Source organism: Pteronotus mesoamericanus, unplaced genomic scaffold (assembly GCF_021234165.1).
Source record: "Pteronotus mesoamericanus isolate MK-2021 breed Mesoamerican mustached bat unplaced genomic scaffold, CSHL_Meso_final contig_84, whole genome shotgun sequence".
NCBI lineage: Eukaryota > Metazoa > Chordata > Mammalia > Chiroptera > Mormoopidae > Pteronotus > Pteronotus mesoamericanus.
This window is the reverse complement of record NW_026555267.1, coordinates 1,361,240-1,381,126: the sequence shown is the minus strand read 5'-3', so window position 1 is coordinate 1,381,126 and position 19,887 is coordinate 1,361,240. Positions and strand designations below refer to the sequence as shown.

At 48.6% G+C, this 19,887-nt stretch overlaps 2 protein-coding genes across 2 annotated transcripts in view; both read left to right on the top strand.

Annotated features, from left to right (window-relative positions):
- FAM117A (family with sequence similarity 117 member A) overlaps positions 1-4,909 on the top strand; it is a 41,416-nt gene extending 36,507 nt beyond the window's left edge. Inside the window, exons 7-8 of the mRNA XM_054585379.1 lie at positions 668-818; positions 3,687-4,909. Of these exons, the coding sequence (XP_054441354.1) occupies positions 668-818; positions 3,687-3,987 (452 nt within the window). The 3' untranslated portion in view covers positions 3,988-4,909. The remainder of the gene's footprint in view (positions 1-667; positions 819-3,686) is intronic.
- Positions 4,910-7,190: 2,281 nt separating this feature from the next.
- On the top strand, positions 7,191-14,261 carry SLC35B1 (solute carrier family 35 member B1). The gene is made up of 9 exons (XM_054585378.1): positions 7,191-7,425; positions 8,113-8,216; positions 8,834-8,964; positions 9,247-9,277; positions 9,851-10,008; positions 10,998-11,124; positions 12,114-12,220; positions 12,380-12,533; positions 13,739-14,261. Exons 1-9 carry the CDS (start codon positions 7,220-7,222, stop codon positions 13,789-13,791), a joined length of 1,071 nt encoding a protein of 356 aa, XP_054441353.1. The 5' UTR covers positions 7,191-7,219; the 3' UTR covers positions 13,792-14,261.
- The last annotated feature ends 5,626 nt before the right edge of the window (positions 14,262-19,887 follow it).

Below are 19,887 nucleotides of genomic sequence, written 5' to 3'. Positions count from 1 at the left end.
TGCTGCCTGTATTGCCTTATTCACTTCTCACAGCAACCCCATGAGGTAGGCTAGCCAAGGGCATGATCTAACAATACACAGAGGTAAACAGAGCATAGAGTAATAAGGAATAAATGTGAGATAAATACAGATAAAGTCAATATTTGCAACCTAGGCAAAGTACATTTGCTGTGTGAAAAGCAAGAGGAATTTTATCCCATGAGTGGGGTTGAGTAAAGATTGCTTCTCTGAGTCAGTGCAAGAGCTCTTCCTGGAAGAAGGGATAGATTTTCAAGGCTGTGGAAAGGAAGAAGCTGTGGTATGTTGGCAGGCCGGGCGGTGCAGTATTGGAAGAAGGCAGAGACACAGAAGTTAGGATTCCTTTAAGTCTGAGACTTGGAGTTGCAATTGCTGTTTCTTTCCTGGGAATATAAATTGGTATTAGACTTGATTTCTCCATCAATTCAACTGTATTGGGTTTGTTTGGGTTTGGGGTTTTTTTTTGTCCTGTGTAAGAGGATATGCTTTTTTGTAAGCTGCCTCAAAGATCTTCTAAGGTAGAGTAGAGACAAACCGCCCGCCCCCTGCCTTAGCGTGCCCCCCAGCCTCTTCCCTCTACCTCAGGCCCGAGCTGAGGGTGGGGCTCTTTCCTTCAGCGCCACTGGCCTCAGCCTTGCTCTGTTTGCAGCCCCCTCTCCAGGCCACCCAGCCTTCCTTGAAGATGGCAGCCCATCTCCAGTCCTTGCCTTTGCCTCTTCCCCTCGGCCCAATCACAGCTACGTCTTCAAACGGGAGCCCCCGGAAGGCTGTGAGAGAGTGCGCGTGTTTGAAGAGGCCACGTGAGTACCTCAGGGGGAAGGGACAGGGATGGGGAGTTAGCTCTGTGTTGGCCCACCTGACAGGCCCAGCTTTAGTCTTGACTCACCCTGTCGTCCTAGAGGTGCTGTCAACTTTAGATTATTGGTATTGCAGATTTTCCATGATCAAACTTGTTGACATTACCTACTCTGAGCACTTAAATCTTTGCTTATCATTATCTCCATAGAAACCTGCTCTCTGCCCACATGCCAGCCACAAGCGCAGCAGGAGCTGGAAAGGAAAGAGCTCTGAAACCTAAACCCTTTGCTTCTTCTATTTTTTTTCCACCCCTGGGGAAGTTGTGAGAATTTGCTAGAGAGAGAGAGAGGGAAAGAGAGAGAGAGAGAGAGAGAGGAGAAAAGAGAGAGAGAGAGAGAGAGAATATATTAGTTCCCTTAGGGCAGAGATGAAAAATGTCTTATTCCCCCCTGGAGGGGCGGGAGAACCTAAACAGCTTTCTAATTGCTTGTGAGTCAAGTCTTCATCCTGCAGCTACAGTGGTTCAAGTGTCATGAATGTCAAGGCAGAAATTTCCAGTCCTTACAAGTAAGAGGACTGTGGAATATTCCCAAACCCAATCGGACAATTCAGAAGCCATTCTTACATTGATCACTACAATTCCCTCCCCGTAGCAGAGAGAAATGCCAGCCAATCTTTCCCCATTCCCACACAGCCAGCCCCCTCGGATAGGCACCCTGAGAGCACGTTTCTCCCTCTCCCCCCGCCCCCACCAACTTTAATATTCATTAAGTCAGATCGACCATGGAAGTTGTGGTTTCCATGGTAGTCAGGAAGTTTAGTCATGGTGTATGAGTGGACATTTAGCCAGGACAGGGTTTGTGACCTCGAGCGCTCCATTTGTATCTCAGGTAAGGGAGAGGACAACGCACGGTAGTAGCAGCAGGTACGTACGTAACCCGGAGAAGGAGTGAAGGAGAAAACCAGAGCCACTGGGGTGTTCTCGCATCATCACTGCTGCCTGGTATCTCTCCAGAACCCCGGGCCCTCTGAGGGGACGTTGGGGGAAGAGGCCAGGATGTGCAGCAGACTCTGGACCCTTGTGCCCTCCCCCAGTCCATGTTATAGCTGAGTAATTACAACCTGGAATGCTTGTGGAAATTAGGTGGTTGCTTGCCTTGATTGTTTTGTAGACTCAGTGTCAGAAGAAGTCTTAAAGTCATCTCGTCCAGCTTTCTGCCCCAGTGGCCACCCTTTAAGACAGGGGCTCATCTATCACTCACTTTCTAAGATATCCCGGGATGGAAATTCTCAGCTCATTGGGGGCTCTCCATTGTGTCAACTTCACTACTGGGAAGTTCTTGCATTTAGAGGCTCTTTTGCCACAAAACACTAATTTTCTTCTTCCTGCCTCCTGGCCCTGTAAGATGGCCTGGGATTCCCAGGGAGGGACTCAAGCTGTTCAGGGTCATCTTAAACGTCACTTGGTTTCTCGGTCGCCTTCCTCGTGTGCCCCTGCACACACCGAGACCGTTTCTTCTCCTGCCCCTCCCTGATCCCTCTAGGAAACAGGATCCTTTTTAAACCTGCTTGGTCAGGGGACATTTTGCTACCGGGGAGTCCTCAGGGGCTCCGGCCTTCGCTTCCTCCCACTCTTCGCTTACTCCATGCCAACCTCTGCCCTCTTCCTCATGCCTCGCTCTTCTTCCTGGGTTTGGAATTCTTAGAATCTACAATTAGAATGGATACCAACTTTTATTAAGCCATACACTAAATGCATTTTTCTGTATACGTGTTATACTTCAAGAAAAAGGTAGTCAGTGGGAACCATTGGCCATAGAGCTTCCCCCATCTTCCTACATATTTGTCTTCCTACCCAGAATCCTCACAACCAGCAGCTTGCCACCTCTTTCATCCTTGAAACATGGTTATACACTTCTTGTTTTCTTTTTTTATCATATGGATTCCTTATTCTAGAACTCTCCGACCTAACCTCCTTTTATCCTTTCATTTCCTCTGCATGATCAGAAGGGCAGGGATGATTCTCTTCGCATCAAAGGTGAGAGAGACAGTTCAGGCCAAGACCGAGACCACATGGTGAGTTAGACCCTGGATCTAGCAAGGTCTGGCTCCCTGTCTCACAATGGTTGCTATCCTTCCCTCCCAGCAAGGATTTTGAAAATCACACCTTTCCAGTACGCTCAAGAGTGAGATTCTTTAGAATAGTGCATTTCAATGGGGGATAACTTTTACCCTTAGGAGACATTTGGCAATGTCAGGAGACATTTTTTGTTGTCACAGCTGGTGGGGGCGGGGGACAGGGGACGGGGAAGAGAATCAGGTGCTACTGGCACCTAGTGGGTAGGGGCCAGGGATGCCATTAAACATCCTGTAAGGCACAGGACAGCCCCCCCACAACCGGGAATTATCCAGCCCAAAATGTCAGTAGTGCCGAGGCTGAGAAACCCTGCTTTAGACTCTACAAAGTCTTAGAATGTCACTTGCCTGGATGTCTGCTGTCAGGCAAGGAGTCTGCCCCCAAAACACTGTTTACTGATGAAATCTCCCAAGATAAGAGATCCCTTAGTCTCTGCTAAAATTACATGGTCAGGAAGTTCTTCCTGTCTAGCTTCAATCCCTCCTGTTTCTAGCTACAGTAGACTTCCTGTTGTTTGGCCATATTTCTACTACATGAAGAGCTGAGGAGCCTACAGCCTGGTTGTTGCTCTGTGACATACCGGGTTTCGGTCAAGTTACCATCCAGTTTGAGCAGAGACCCAGCTCTACTCCCCTGAGCCGGGGGCATCTCTCATCTCTTCTCACTGGTTGTATCTCCGTGTGTGTGTGTGTACACACACATGTGTATCTGTGTTTCTTTCTCCATCCTCCAGGTCTCCAGGTCCTGACCTAGCCTTCCTGACTTCCTGTCCTGACAAGAACAAAGTCCACTTCAACCCGACCGGCTCAGCCTTCTGCCCCGTCAGCTTGATGAAGCCCCTCTTCCCCAGCATGGGCTTCATCTTCCGCAACTGCCCCTCGAGCCCGGGGTCCCCCCTTCCTCCTGCCAGCCCCAGGCCGCCACCTCGGAAGGATCCAGAGGCCCCCAAGGCCTCCTCGCTGCCATTCGAGCCGTGGCAGCACAGCCCGCCCTCAGAAGAGCCCGTGCTTTTCCAGAGCTCCCTGGTGGTCTGAGGGCCCCCACCACCACTCTACCACGGAGCCCAGTGCCTTGGTGGCAGGCCCTCCCTGGCTCCCCCGAGGTGGGGGATAAAGGAGCCCTTCCCTCTCGGCCTTCGAGCACTTTCATTTATTGTGTCAAAGCCCCGGGTCCCCTTTCTGATGGACACTGTCCCCTCCGAATGGGAGGGTACCTGCCTTCTCCACTAGCAGCTGGGCAGCTCACAAGTCATACCTGTGTTCTTGCCACCCCTCTTATGTGGTGGAAAACTCACCCAGAAGATCTTGGGCCCCCCACCCCTGGGTGTGAGTCCAAAGGACTGTATACAGGGCCCTTGTCCTTGTCACGGAGCAAGCTGGCCATGATCAGCGGAGAGAGGACACCACAGATTTCCTTCCCTCACCTCCACGGACGCAGAAGAGGAGACCTGAAATAGACACCCCCATCCTCTCAGCCTCCATCCCCACGCTTCCCTCTCACGGAAGGAGCTGACCAAAGCAGCCCTAAAGGGCCATAACACTTGACCAATCCAGCTGCTGGCAGTATGGGGAACCTAGCGTTTTCCCCAGTGGCATTTCATCTCGCTTTCATCCTGACTAAGATTGTCTTAAGCAGCAGCCTAGCCTGCCCAGCCCCAGGTGGGTAGGTGGGGGAGGGAGAGCTGGCATTCCTCCAGGCGGCAAGTGGTGACTCTATACCCTCCACCTGCCCCAGGACTGGGTTGGATTAGAAAAATGCCTATTTTTCTTGTATCAATGTAGAAACTCTATTTTCTCCCAAAGACACTATTTTTGCAGCTGTTTGAAGTTTGTATATTTTCCGTATTGCAGAGCTTCACAAAACTGAAGAATGTTGATGTTCAAGTTTTCTTATCCTGTGTTTAGAAGTTGTGTTTTTGCAGATCTTGTTGTTAATAGACCAAATAAATAAGTATTCCCAGCAGCTTGAGGTTCTGTCCAGTATTTGGGGGTGGGGGTGGGGAGTGGGATGGAGATTGAGGGTATTACATTGATCACTTCATCCTTATCTCTAAGAGGAACCTTTACTTAACACATAATGATGCTGAATGTGAGTCCCTGTCCTCGAGCCACTAGGCTTGGGTTCCATGCATGGACATACAAACAGTGGATCCATGGAAAGAAAGGCTGTTCAGACTGAAGAGTGCAGTGGAGGTGCAATGAAGAAGTCGTTCTTTCCTGAGGGAGTCTGGAAAAGCTCCCTAGGGAGGATGGGTCTCAGAGGAAAGGAGGGTGACCAGTGGGGAACAAGGTGACATTGTGGGTGCTCTTCACTAGTAGAAGAAACTGTCCTTGTCCTTTTGCTGTCCCTCCCCTATTATAGTGCCGTACCTGTAAGAGCTCTTAGGCTTTTGGGGGAAGTGAGAATAACCATCCCTACATTTTGAGGGGCGCCTTGCAATTCACAAAGCGTTTCCACAACAGACAGATTAATCCCCTTTGTACAGATGAAAAAGTGGACCGCCACAGGGGGCAGTCAAAATAACTACAGCTGTAGCTGTCTGAGAGACCTTGGGACAGACCCCTGAGGCAGCTATCCCCACTACAATGTGCTGGCTTGTTAAGCATCAGATAGCCCTGTTAAGTGCTTGCATAAAATGTTATTGAAATATTAAAACAACCCAATGAGAGAAATGTGATAAATCCCACTATACTCATGAGTAAGGACAGAAAGATTGAACAACTTTACCCCAGAGATACGATGCTGGGTTTGAGACCCAAATCATTTGAATCCAGTGCCCATGCTTCTAACCGCGGCGCTCTCCCACTTGTTATTATATCTCCACTAATTTCAGTTGAGGAAACTTGACTCAGGTCAAGGGAATTGTTTGAAATCCCAGCTGGTGAAGAGGTAGAGCTAGGAACTGGACCCCAGTTCTTACCCAGCTGCTGCGTGGTGCCCTGGAATCACTGACCGATTCAGTGCTTAAGACACTAGGCCTGAGCTAATGTATGGGGGGTTCTTCCTCCCCCACTAATGTAAAGGAGAGGGGGATTTAGAACAGACCCCACCTTCTCTCTCATCCCTCCCCCGAGAGATAGTTGGCCTAGTCCCCAAAGTCTTAGTGAGTCAGGCCCAGAGTGATGGGTGTGGTGCTGCCCTGAGTTTCCTTCCTTTGTTGGAGGCTGTGCCAAAGGAGCAGGCAGCTAGAAGGGGAGAAGGAGCCTCTACCCAGATAGCAGCCCCAAGTGCAAATAAGTGAAGGTTTGGGGTGGCAGAGGAAAGACCTGGGGTCTGTCTGGTCCCAGCTCTTGGTGCCAGCAGGTGAAAGTCCAATACTTGGATAAGGGAGGGGTCCACCAAGGAGCTCATTAATAGGAAAGAATTTGGAGGGCAGCGGGTGGGTTTGCTCTGTGGTTGGTAAGTTGTGAGACCCTAAAGAAAATTCACTTCAGTAAGCTTCCATTTCCACCTCCAGGATGTGAGGAAATAAGATTAGAGTTGAGAAAGAATCAGGAATCAATATTTTAAACGTGCACAGCACACTTCACAATTTATAAAACACCTTCACAAACCTCAGCTCATTTGAACAGTCGATAGGTGACAAGGTGGCTGTTACTAATTATTCCTAGCTTAGAGATAGAAAACTGTGGCTCGGAATTTAGGTGTCAGTGCGTAGGCTGCCCCGCCTCGACGTGAAGAAGCTGGGATCAGAGTCCTGCCGCCCTTGGAAGCTTAGTGAATTAAGCGTTTTAGAAGGAGGATCGTTCTCAAACGCCGGGCCTTGAACGTTCTTTTGGTAGAGAGGGTAGAGTCGCTGACGCAGGTCAGCGGCTAGGGGGCGCTAAGGCTCCACTGAGAATTTCATGGCGTTAGGACCCAGTAGAAGCCTGACGGCCGACCGGGCAGAAGACTATTCGATTTGCCCAGCCTCCCGCATCACCTCCCTGCCCACCTGTCTGCCCTCACACAGCGCAGCCAATCGGCGACCTCCACATCCTTCTACATCATCACCCCACGCCCGCGCACCTCCTAGGTCGCCCCACTGAGTTCCAGGTTGCAGTTGTCCTCGGAATTGCCTGATCGGAAAAATCTGGAGGGCAAGAAATTAACCTCCGGGCCGCCAGCTTTCCTGGCCACCAGGGATGAAGACAAGGTCCCAGGGTGGGGTTCCTTTTCTTGGACGCGGTTAATGCGTTCTGAGGAGTTTCCCCCTCGGCGTCCCTGAGCTGGCAGTTCTGGCGGTGGCTGTTGGGCCCTGTCGAGCGGCGGTCGCATGCAGCTCCTATGAGGCCCCTGTCGCCGGTCGGCGATGTCCGACTGGAGCTGTCGCCGCCGCTGCCGCTGCCGGCTGTGAGCGGGTCTCCGGTCGGGTCGTCCGGGCGTCTCATGGCCGCTAGCAGCTCCCTAGTGCCCGACCGGCTGCGCCTGCCGCTCTGCTTCCTCGGCGTCTTTGTCTGCTATTTCTATTATGGGATCCTGCAGGAAAAGATGTAAGAGGGTCCCAGGGGTCGCAAAGCAGACATTCCCCGCTATCCCGCCTCCTTCCCCTAGCCTGTGGCCGGGTTCGCAGTCTTCACGCCCCTGCCCCCAGTGTTTTCTCTTGCCCTCCGCCCTTCCAGCACCCCAACACCTATGCAGCGCGGCTCAGCCTTTCCAGATTTCCAAAACCGAAAGTTGGTCTTTGGAGTCTCAAGAGCTGGTGCTTTATCTTCCCTTAATTGCCTTTTTTCCCCTGTTGGTTCTATGGGTCTGGGTTTTAGAGGCGGAGGCTTATGCCCCAAAACAGGTTTCCCTGACCTGTGCCGGTTCCACTTTGGAACTCCTAGATGATGCTACAGGCAGTAGACGCCTTCGCCCTCGGCCTTACTGCTGTAGCCCAAATCCCTTCTGCTGCCTGCGGTGCCTCATTTTACGATCTAATTTCCTACATTTCTTCTAACACCATCCTTTACGGATATTCTTGTCCCAGGCTACGGGATTAGCAGGTTGGGATGTCTAGTTTCTAAATCCAATAAAATCGGCTCCTTTAGTAAATGAGCCCAGTGATGCTCACCAAACTCCGGACATCCAGAGAGGCAAGATCATTTCAAAGCTTTCAGTGGCTCTGAACATACTAGATGACACGGAAGGAAATATACTGATTTTTCCCCTTTCTTTCTCATGCATTTTATTCGTAGAACAAGAGGAAAGTATGGGGAGGGAGCCAAGCAGGAGAAGTTCACTTTTGCCTTAACTTTGGTCTTTATCCAGTGTGTGATCAATGCTGTGTTTGCCAAGATCTGTGAGTACCTAAATAGTAATTGTTATGTGCCCCCTTCTCTTTGTATTCTAGGCATTAGGCAGTGATCCAGCCTTAAGGTCTAACTCTCAAGATCCACATTCTCTTTCAAACAGCCTGCCTCCCTGTTCAGTCCATAAAACTCATGGCTTTGGCACAAAGTAAAACCCTATGTCCTTAAATTAGAGCAGCTGAGTCAGAAATGTGCAGAGAACAGGCCTTCTGTACTTCAGATTCCTGGGGAGACTGCTTAATTTTTTTTTTTTTTATTTTTTTTTTTTTGTCCCTTTGAATTCCCTTTATGTGTCAGCCTCAAATATGGTTTGAGCTTTTTTCTCTGTTCCCTGGGGGCTAGCAGCAGGCTAACTAGTCTGTTGAACTGAATGAGTGCCCCACCCCTGCCCAGGATGTGGTCTCATGTTAAGTTTAGGCGGGATTGGAAAGTTGAATAATCTGCAGAGATTTCCCAGGGCAAAAGGACAGAAACAGTTTGTACTTCTTATCTTATTTGACAGGCAAGTTCCTTTCATGTGGCTTCGACTTCTGCTCAGTGGTCCATTCTAGGTTTTTCGCACCAGGTTTTTCTTGTCTGTTTTTTTTTTTTTTTTGTCTTCTCCCAGTGATCCAGTTTTTTGACACTGCCAGGGTGGACCGTACTCGGAGCTGGCTCTATGCTGCCTGTTCTATCTCCTATCTGGGTGCCATGGTCTCCAGCAACTCAGCACTACAGTTTGTCAACTACCCAACTCAGGTGAAACCTCAGGATGGGATGAGGGTTGGCTCGAAAGTTATATGAAAAGGATTAAGGATTCTCTCCACAGGTCTGTAACTTAAATAAAAAAGAGCGTGTTTGAGAACTTTGGAATGCAAAGAACCATCAATGTGAGGTTTAGTGGGGGAGGGTCAGCCACAGTAGGGCTGCGTTCTGAGGCTGCAGTCTCTGGTGCAGGCCCCCAGTTACTCAGCGCAGCACCTAGCATCGTACCTGGCACGTCCCAGATGCTCAGAAATTATTTGCTGCATTTAATTTCAGGTCCTTGGTAAATCCTGCAAACCAATTCCAGGTAAGCAGAAGAAGATGGTCTCCCGTCTTCCATCCTCGCTTTTCCTCTAATAAGCTCTCACCTCCTCCTCTAGAGCTCTGCATCCCTTCAGGCTCCGTCATCCTAGCATAGCTTTCTCCAGGACATCCCCCAATCCTCCCCTGCCATCCTGTCATTTGTATCAATTCTTTTGGTGTTGGTATGGATAGGCTGGGAGCTAGAAGCTTCACGTGGTCAGTCACTTCCGTGTCCCATGTGTTTACATTGCCATTAGACACCCTAAACTCCATTTTGATCATCAGTTACTTTCTCTCAACCTTTCATTCTTCCTCACTCTGCCCACCTTTGTCCTGTTCGTTCTTGGACCTTTCATCTTGGTTCTCTGCCTTTTCCCTGCCTTGTACTCTGCTCGGCCCTGTTGCTCAATCCTCTCTGTCTAGGTGCCAGCCTCACCCTCCTCTTATCATCTGTCGGCCTTCCTTCTCAGATATTCTTTTCTCCCATGAGCCTCTTTTTGGCTCCTAGGAGGAGAGTGTAGGACTTATCAATGCCTACAGGTGCCTGAATTTTTTACTCTCTTTTTTTCCCCTGTAGTCATGCTCCTTGGAGTGACCCTCTTGAAGAAGAAGTACCCAATGGCCAAGTACCTGTGTGTGTTGCTAATTGTGGCTGGAGTGGCCCTTTTCATGTACAAACCCAAGAAAGTAGTTGGGATGGAAGAGCACACAATTGGCTATGGAGAGCTGCTCCTGGTATGCGATCCTGGTGGGAAGGGCAGCCTTTTCCAGTAATCTTAACCGAGGAAAAACTCCCCCTTGCCAGGCGAAAGGCCAGTTATATGTCTTGAGGGAGGCTGTGGTGTTCCCTTGCCCCCATTTCTGATCTTTGTCTCTTGCTTCATGGCCCCTGGCTCTGCTAAGGCCAAAGAAGGAAGACTGAAATATTTGATTGCAGCTCAGCACTCCATGGAAAGGGATGACTCAGAGGCTTGTGTCTAAATGCTGGTGTGATATCACAGAGATCTGAGAGCAAAGAATGAAAGGATAGTGTGTCTCTGTGGCTTTCTGAGAAACCTGGAAGCCAGAGTTGAAAATAAGCAATAATATAGTAGCTATTGCTTACTATGTATTTAGGCACTGTTTCAAGAGTTTTATGTACTAATTGATTAATTTTTACAACAATAACCTCATAACATAGGTAGTATTATTTCCATTTTACAGATGAAGAAACTGAAACAGAGAGGTTAAGTCTCTTGCCATGGCTATTAAGTGTCAGTTAGTGGTTAATGCTGCGCAGGATTCTAATCCAGGCAGTGTGACCGTGGAATCCAGCCTCTCCTCCAAGACAGGAGGCTCCTCCTACTCCCTAACGTGCTGGGAGTAGGTTTTCTCTGTTTAGGTTTAATGGAAGAATGTATGCGGCTCCCCCCAACCTGTTGTAGGTCCCTGCACCCCAGGCTCCGTGGCATTGCTTTGGGCAGTGGTAGGCTTCCTGCCCTGTTCTGATTATATTACAACTGCGTGGCTCAGAGAGCCTGTCATTCTAGTGCCTGGGGACAAGGGAGCTTGCATGGCTCCTCCCCATCCTCCACGTGTGACCATATGGCAGTATTTTGTTCCGAGGCTTCTGTCCTAAGGCAACAGCTTTCTGAGGAGTCTCAGAAAGATGAGAATCCTGTGTCCTGGGTGAGGGAGGGGCACTGTTGGCCTTCTCACTGCAGGTCGCACCTTTTTTTCCCCAGTTGTTATCCCTGACCCTGGACGGACTGACAGGTGTTTCCCAGGACCACATGCGGGCTCATTACCAAACAGGCTCCAACCACATGATGTTGAACATTAACCTTTGGTCAACACTGCTGCTCGGAGCTGGTAAGGAGCAATTCTGCTGTTCTTTCCCTGTATCACCAGAGGGCAGACTGCCCTTATCCAGTTGATCTCTAGCTCAGATGCCACCTGCTAACTTTGCCCGGGCCAGAGTCCTGCCTTGACTCTAAGATACCCGTATGTCCAAGCTCCTAAGAATTGTCCTGGAGGAACCGTCATTGGCAGGCGCTGCTTGCTACTCGTTCCTGGCACAATCTGGGGATACTGTGCTAGGTAATGTGGGAGGGCTCTCGGCAGTAGGACAGAGCGGTGCCTTGGGAACTCATCCTCTTCTAAGGGAGGTGAGACACTGGTATATGGTATAGATTGAATATAGTTCAAAAGTGAATGCATTTACTTCTAGACCAGTACTTCATAACCTTTTCCAAACCCGGGCACATATAGGAAGTATTTTTCATAAAGCTTGTTGGAATTTATAGAGGAGGCTGCTGACGGCTGGAGGTGACCAGTGCTTGGCTGCCTTGGGCTAGAGAGATGTGGATCAATATCTCCGTTACATCTGAGGATCTCTGCTTTCAGTCACTTTTGGCAGAAGTAACTAATTAACTTTCAAGCCTTTTTTGGAAGAGACTTTAGTTACTCTTATCAGAAAAATAGAAAAAGGCCCTGGTTGGTGTGGCTCAGTGGATTGAGTGCCGGCCTGCGAACCAGAGGTTGCAGGTTCGATTCCTAGTCAGGGCACATGCCTGGGTTGCGGACCAGGTCCCCAGTACAGGATGCATGAGAGGCAACCATACACTGATGTTTCTCTCCCTTTCTTTCTCCCTCCTTTCCCCTCTCTCTAAAAATAAATAAGTAACGTCTTTAAAAAAGAAAAAAATAGGACAAGGATGCCTGATGGGATAATTAAAGCTCATTCCATATATTCCCCACATCCTGCTCCCTTTCAGATTACTGTAGCGGGCCGTCTGTAGGCATATGCAGGGCTGTGGGCACACAAGATGCACCATTCATCTTTTGACATTTCTTCCTAGGAATCCTCTTCACGGGGGAGCTCTGGGAATTCTTGAGCTTTGCTGAAAGGTACCCTACCATCATCTATAATATCCTGCTCTTTGGCCTAACCAGTGCCCTGGGTCAGGTGAGTGCCTTGAGAGGGGGTGGTTCGGCCTCCCCAAGAGACTGGCTTGGCTGGTAGAAGAGGGGTGGCAAGATTAGCCGATGTCCTGTTACAGACTTGAGACCTTGTGGCAATTACCCCGGGACGAAACTGACTCTGCCTTTCTCTGTCTCTCTCTAGAGCTTCATCTTCATGACGGTCGTGTATTTTGGTCCCCTGACATGCTCTATCATCACTACAACTCGAAAGTTCTTCACCATTTTGGCCTCTGTGATCCTCTTTGCCAACCCCATCAGCCCTATGCAGTGGGTGGGCACTGTGCTCGTGTTCTTGGGTAAGTTCCATCCAGAGCAGGCGTCTCTGGACCACACAGAGAGAGAGTGACAGAGCTTTGTTATGTTTTTCCCCCTGAAATTTACTTGTATATTTATGAAATTTGTTTAGTGATTTTAGGGAAAACTTTAAAAAGTTTTGGTAAATGAAAGTATGGTTGCCATACAGTAGTATATTTGTTTCGGATATACAGCATAATGATTTGACGTTTTTATGCCTGATGATGTGATCATGCTAAGTCTAGTTATGATTTGTCACCATGCCAAGTTATTACAATATTATTGTCCATATTTCCTGTGCTGTTCACTGCATCTCCGTGGCTTATTTTATAACTGGAAGTTTGTACCTCTTATTCCTCTTTGCCTTTTTCACCCATCTTCCCATCCGCCTTCCCCCTTGGCAGCCATCAGTTTTTCTTTGGTTCTATGAATCTATTTTTGTTTTGTTATGTTTGTTTGTTTTTAGATTCCATGTATAAGTGAAGTGATACAGTATTTGTCTGTCTTTGTCTGACTCACTTCACTTAGTGTAACACTCTTTAGGTCCATCCATGGTGTTGCAAATGGCAAGGTTTGATGTCATTCCTTTTTTACTTCTGACAAATAGTCATTCACATATATCACATCTTTATCCATTCACCTACTGATAGATACCTGGTTGCCTCCATGTTTTGGCTATTGTAAATAATCTTGGAATGGACACACATTTTGTTGAATTAGTGTTCTCATTTTCTTTGGAGAAACACCCAGAAGTAGAATTCCTATGTCATGAGGAAACTTTTTTTAAAAAAGAAAAGGAAGCCTTACCTCTAGTCCCGCCTTCCTAATGAGCATTTCATTTTAGTGATTTCCTTCCGGTGACTCAGGCTTCCCTAGACACTGAACAGGGTAAAAGCATCATGCTTATTCCCTACTTGTGCTTGCTATGGATGAGATGAGGGAACAAGTTTAGAAATTTTGACTCTTATGTTTCAGTCTTGCTGTATTACATATATGTGTGTGTGTGATTACCAGTAGCTTGGTGATTTCGTTCATTTGATGCCATTCTCTTTCTCTGAGGACGCTTTATAAAACCCATGTTTGGACAATAGTTTTACTTAAAGCCCCAATTTTGGGGAGCCTTGGCTGACCTTTTCTTTGTCCCCTAAATCGTTAATAGGTTTTCGTTTTCCTCATAACACTCAGCCCATTTTCTCCCTTTCCGTAGGTCTTGGTCTTGATGCCAAATTTGGGAAAGGAGCCAAGAAGACATCCCATTAGGAAGAGAGAGACTACCTCCACTGCAAGAATATTTAAGTTATTATTTCAAATCGTGATCTCTTGGGAAAATGGACATAATAGGGATAAAGGACTGGGCTCCCATCTGTTTTTGTTTTTGTTTTTAGAGGAAGCAAAATCACATATTCTAAAAAAAAAAAAAGTACTTGGATTTTAACAAGCCAGAGTTGGCAGGTTTCTTTTCTTGATGACCTGGAGCACAGCCTAACGCAGATCGAGAGAGAGGGAAGCAGCAGAGCCTGATGCTTGTTGCTCGAGCTGCTGCCGCTCGGGCGTGGTTAACCTGGTTGGGTAGCTAATTCCTTCAAGAGCCTGACCATTACAGGGAGGAACTTGAATAGACTGTATAGCTGTGCTTGCGTCCTCCATTCCCACAGGTAAGGATCTAAATATGCCAGGACAGGTGGCTGTGTGAGAGCCATAGAATGTAAAAAACCACTTTCTTAAAGCTCTGGTGGGCAAATATTTCTCTTTAAAAAACTATACATATTCTCTCCTCAAGAAACTTCTCTTTTAAAAAATTTTCTTTTTATATCCTCACCCAAGGATATATTTATTGATTTTATAGAGAAAGGAAGGGGGTGGGGGGGGGGAGAGAAACATTGATATGAGAGAGAAAAATCGATCATCTGCCTCTTGTATGCTCCCCGACCGGGGACCAGTCTCGGGGATTGAACCTACAGCCTTTTGGTGTGTGGGATGGTGCTCCGACTAACTGAGCCACTTGCTGGGGCAAGAAACTTCTCTTGAGGTTGGGGTAAACCGATCCCAGAGCCTCAGAGTCTGCTGTGTTTTCCCATTTTTCCATTGCCTCCCCATCACCCAAAGCTCACCCAAAAGTGGAAACCCAAATGTGTGTCATGAACAGCTTTGGAAAGTCTCATTCCCTTTCCATCTCTGTGTCTGTTCTCAGTCCACCTGGTCGCCTCCTGGGGTGGCTGGATTAATCCTTCCTCTTTTCCTGCCCCTTCAGCTGCTAAAGCATTGCAGTCCTCCGTGCCATCCTGGCTGTAGCAAGGTGTCACCATGCCAGCTTCTGTCTTTTGAAAAGGGATGCTGGCGGAAGGCATGGTGGCTCAGTCCTGGCATGGAGCCGCTGTCGAGTTTTCTGGGTGGCAGTGGGGGGAGGAGGCGGAGCATGGAGCAGAGCCACCTGCCCACTGCTGCCTTCAGAGCTGGAATTCACAATCCTCCAGGGACCGCACTTTACACATGAAAGTGCATTTCCACCAGCTGCAACTTTCACTCCATCTGTTCAGCAGCTCCAGCCCCTGGGCTCTCCAGATGGGAGCCCAGCCTCCTTCCTGAGCCCTGCCTCGCCACCCCCCCGCCCAGCCTTTCAAGCCCTGCCTCATTTGCACACACCTCCCCCTCTAGGGGCCCGGATGTCACTGCAGCTCTGGCCCTAAAGGCCCCCTCTCAGTTTGAACTCCTTGAGAGGAGAGGTTTTACGTGCATCTGGCTGAACTTCCTTCCTTCACCTCTCTCCCTGCTGCGTGTTTTTCATCCTGAAAGTTGCATCAATTAGCTCCTTCTCTATTGGAGTGATCTTCTCCTGTGGATTAGGTAGGGAGTTCGAGCATGTTAACAGGGCCAGGGGCCTACTGTTTCAACAAGAGACATTTCCCAGCTATCAGACCAATCCCCTCCCTCTACCCCCTGCCATTTCCAACTAGCTGAGTCAAATATGCCTAATACTAGTCACCAAGAGCAAGACAGAATTTGCAACAACTTGGCTCGGCTCTCAACCTGATCCTAAAGCAAGCGTGTCCTACCAACAATGGGCTAGAGGCCCAGTTCTGGTATATTCGTTGAGTCCCCTGCCCTTTTTGTGTGCCACATACTGTGGATATGCTTGAAGTTCAAAGTTGAGTAGCACTGGTTCTTAGCCTTTAGGGGGTTCATGGTCTAGAAGGGAGATGGGCAAACAAATTATTGTGTCTCAGGCGTTCAAGGGTAACCATGAAGGAAGGTGTCCGGGCAAGGCGAGGCTTGAGCTGGAGAGAGCGAGGGAAGATGAAAGGAGGAGGAAGTGAGCTTTGGCGCCACCGCTGAGCAGAGAATGGGGTTTTAAACTGCCTGGCTCCTGTCCCTGCTGCTGCCTCCAGTCGTTCCGAGCGAGAGCTCACGCAGAAGAGTGGCTCTGCAGTGGGACGTCTTTCGGCTCAATTGGAAGATTTGAAAATGTCTGTCGTGTAAGCTGCCAGTTTGTCTGGGATGGCATACTTACCTACAGGATCACGGGAACTGAGCACTAGATTAGACTCGACTCAGCAGCGCTCTGGAGTTGTAATAGGGCTGATGAATGTGGAATTCCAGACAAGTTCAAACAGCAGTATTGTTGGTTCCTAACCCTGGGCAGCCTGGTGCCTCCGGTTTCTGAAGATCAAAGGACTTTCACGTGCAGTGTGTTCTCTGCTGTGAGTGGAAGGGAGGGAACCAGCACAGATTTTTCCAGACCCTGTTCTTAGTGTGGGGTGGACTGTACTTAAGTCTGTTTTGGTCAGCGCATCAGGTCCACCTCAGCTGCTCGTGCTCAGGCCCCAGGTAAAGTGGCGCTTCCATGCCCTGTGCACCTCAGCGTGCGGCAAAGGGAGTGGCCCGCAAGTGTGATCTGGAGTAAAACCACGGAGAAAGCTCTTCTGGAATTAAACATTAGAAGAAAGAAAGATTATACATTGTTTTTCAAAGGATTTAATGAGACAAATTAAACACTGGCTAATCTTTAAAGTGAGGTATTTAGGAATGCAAGATGTGTTTGTTTTCTCACAGACCTGTGACACCCTCATGAAGAGGACTGAGCAAGCATCCGCACCTTCTAGAAGTGAAAAAACAAGTTAGGGGAGGTTGGGTAACCTGCGGGAGGTCCCTGGGCCTGTCCCTGAGCGGTTAGCCAGAACTCAAAGTTCTCCGAGTTCTAGTTGTGTCTGGGACCCGGGCCCTTTTGCGGGGAGGAGCAAAGCTCCTCAGGAGACACATTGCCCCGGCAGCCTGCTCCCACTCGTCAGTGGAACAGTTTGCACACCGTGAATGGTGCTGGTCACTCTCCCCGGATGCCCTGGCAGAGAAATTGACCTGGGTCTCTGCGGGATCATTTGGCCCTTCCCGCCGAGAACACCAGCTGTCTTTAGGAGCAGCAATCTCCTGTGTTTGTTGAGCTCCTCCTCTCCCAATGCTTGTTGGTCCCTGACACTTCATCTTTACAACACTCCTGGGGAGAGCTTGGGCTGGAAACAGGTCTCCGTGTTTGGAACAGGGGGCCTGACGTTCGTCAGCTGAAGGTCTCAACTGTGGGAGGGCAGGGCCCCGAGGTGTCCCGAGTCTCCACTTTTCCTCAGGACAGGTCAGTGAGCTAAGCCCCGCTGTTTGGATTTCCTGTTCTAGGAGACTTCCAAATAATTTGGAAGGCTGGCATACGTATGCTGGCCTTTTTTTTCAGATAAGGACATTTTAAAAAATCAGGTATCACCATGTAATGGCTTATAAACGGACATTTTAACTCTTAAAAACTTCAGGGAAAGCTATCTTTTAGAATAAAGGACCTTTCTCCCAAAGAAAGTATAGTTGGAAATCATATAGAAAATGAGATAAAGTAACTTTCTTAATTGCAGAAAATCTTCAACTTAAAACATCGTGATTGGGTATCTCATTATGATTGTTCATTTGCTACAACTAGGTCAGTTCGGGGGCTGTATTCCACAATACAGTAGGAACAGGAATGTCACCTAAGCAGGCTGACAAAGATGAAAGCAACCTGCAGTGAGGCTTTACATCATCTAGAATATTCTGAGAGTGAAAACCGTGCTCCCTGACCTAGGCCGCCCTTGCCTTCCCCCTACAGGGCTGGGAGCAGGCTGTGGGGGCCAGGAGGCGTCCCAGTTAGGACTCAGCTTCCCTACTCCCAGAATGTCCAGGCCATGGCTTTGCTCACCCAGCTCAGTGTCCAGAACTTACTCGGGAAGGTCTCACCTACTGGTGAAAGCCAATTTCTGAGAGAGACAGCCTTCAGGCAGGGAACCAGTGGGCTATGCCTGTCACGGCAAGAAGAATGGGAAGGGGAACCAAGAGGGTCTTGGAATGAGGGGTGATTTCATTCGGCGCCCTCCACTCGGGTGAGGTGCAAGCCCCTGAGGGCTGCTGGGCTTTCTGTCCCAATATGCCTGACTCCCTGTTTCCCTGTTGGTTCTGGGGGAGATGAAAGAGGGAAAAGGTTCAAGGCATTTCCCAAGGGGAGAAACGGACTCTTTCTTCCTGCCCACTTCTGTTTCGTCATGGTATGTGGGTGGCCAGAGCCGATAGAAGCGCCGTGTTTCAGCTTAGGTTTTGACTAAGCACCATTTCCTCCTACTCAGAATCTAGAACTGCCACATTCAGGCCACATCCCTAGAAGGAAGGTGTCACTCTTACAGGAAGGCTGGGAACTCCCTGAAATTTTATGTAAAAGTGTGTGTGTGTAATAGCATAAGCCCTTACACAGGTGTCATTTTTCTGTAAAAAAGAATCCACAGCTCTCTCTGGGTTCTCAAAGGAGTCCATGTACACTGTACAGGGTCTTGTACTAAGGGGATTCATTTCAATAAAAATGATTTCCCAAACCGAGTCATGGAACTGGGCGCCACTGCAAAACATGAGAAATCATCGTCTCCGCTCTGCTGCTGTGGAGGGGTGGGGCTGAGATTGCAGGGACACCGAGGACAGCAACCCATCCAGTGTCGTTGCTTGTCTCCCAGCTCCGCCACACACGCTGTCTAGGATTGTCAGATTTAGTGAATAAAAATAAAGAATGCCCAGCTAAATTTGAATTTCAGATAAACAAGCCGTAATTTTAGACATACTTAATCTAAAAATTATTCATACATTACTTGAGATATACCAAACAATTATGTTGTTTATCTGAAATTCAAATTTAGCCAGCATTCTGTATTTATCTGACAAGGCTGTTTGTGGCATTAGTCATTATCACACATGTTCTCATGGGCCCTTCTTTTCCGAGGAAAAGGCAGGTACTCTCAGATACATCACTTGCAATTTCGTGCTCAGGGCTTCCAGGTAATTTTCTTCAGGGCCAAACTTAATTTCCCTCTTGGCCCAGGGGAGGCGCAAGCCCAGGCTTAGTCAGCAGGGGGCACCGTTTTCTTTAACTAGATCCCAGGGAAGTTTCAGGGGCCTCAGAAAGGTAATGGGGAGCATTGAATGGAATTCTATCTGATGCTTTCATCTCCCTCTGGAGCTCGCTTCTGTCCACCCACCACTCTGCCAGAGTTACCTCTGTGAAACAGAGACTGATGCTGTCACTTCACTCCTTAAGTCACGTCCAAGGTTCCCTGGGTAACTTACTGCGGCATCTAAAGCTCTTCGGCATCCCCCGGAGTTTATTTCCCCTGCTCCACTGCCGCTGCTTCTGCCCGGCGCGACCCCACCCACCTCACACTTCCCGGCACCCCCATTCACCACGGAACTATTTGCAGTTTCCCTCTACACTGTTTACTGTGTGCTTTTGTGCCCACAGTTCCCTCACTTGGAATTCCCTTTTCCACCTGGTGCTTCTAGTGACTCCATTCACTCAACAAGCAAGTACATATTGAGACCAACCGTGTAGCGGGTTCTGTGCCACTCGCCGGACTTACTGTGAAGAAGGTGTCCGACCACACCCCTTCCCTTGTGCATGTTACGATGGGGGGAGGGGGAGAAACAATAAGTAATTACATCAGTGAGGTACTTGGACTTAGTTCAAGGGTTAACGCATCTGACTTCCTGGAGCAGAGTTAATGGTTCTCTGTTCTGGGTCTTCTGGTGACTTTTCATTTTAAGGGGGCTGTATTCTAACATCTGCACAGTCATTGCAGGGAACATGGGTGAATGAAGAGCCCGTTGAATTAATAGGGAAGGGGGTGAGTTGGAGAGGTGGGGAGGTGTGGCCTGGGACAAACTGAGAATGTGGGTCCCAGCTAAAGGGGACAGTGGCTTTTCACCTCCTTCCAATTGTTGCCACATCTGCTATTTCAAAAAAGAAAGAAAGAAAAGAAAAGATGGAAATACTGATTTTTTACGTGAACTTTCCCAATTTTTAAAAATTCT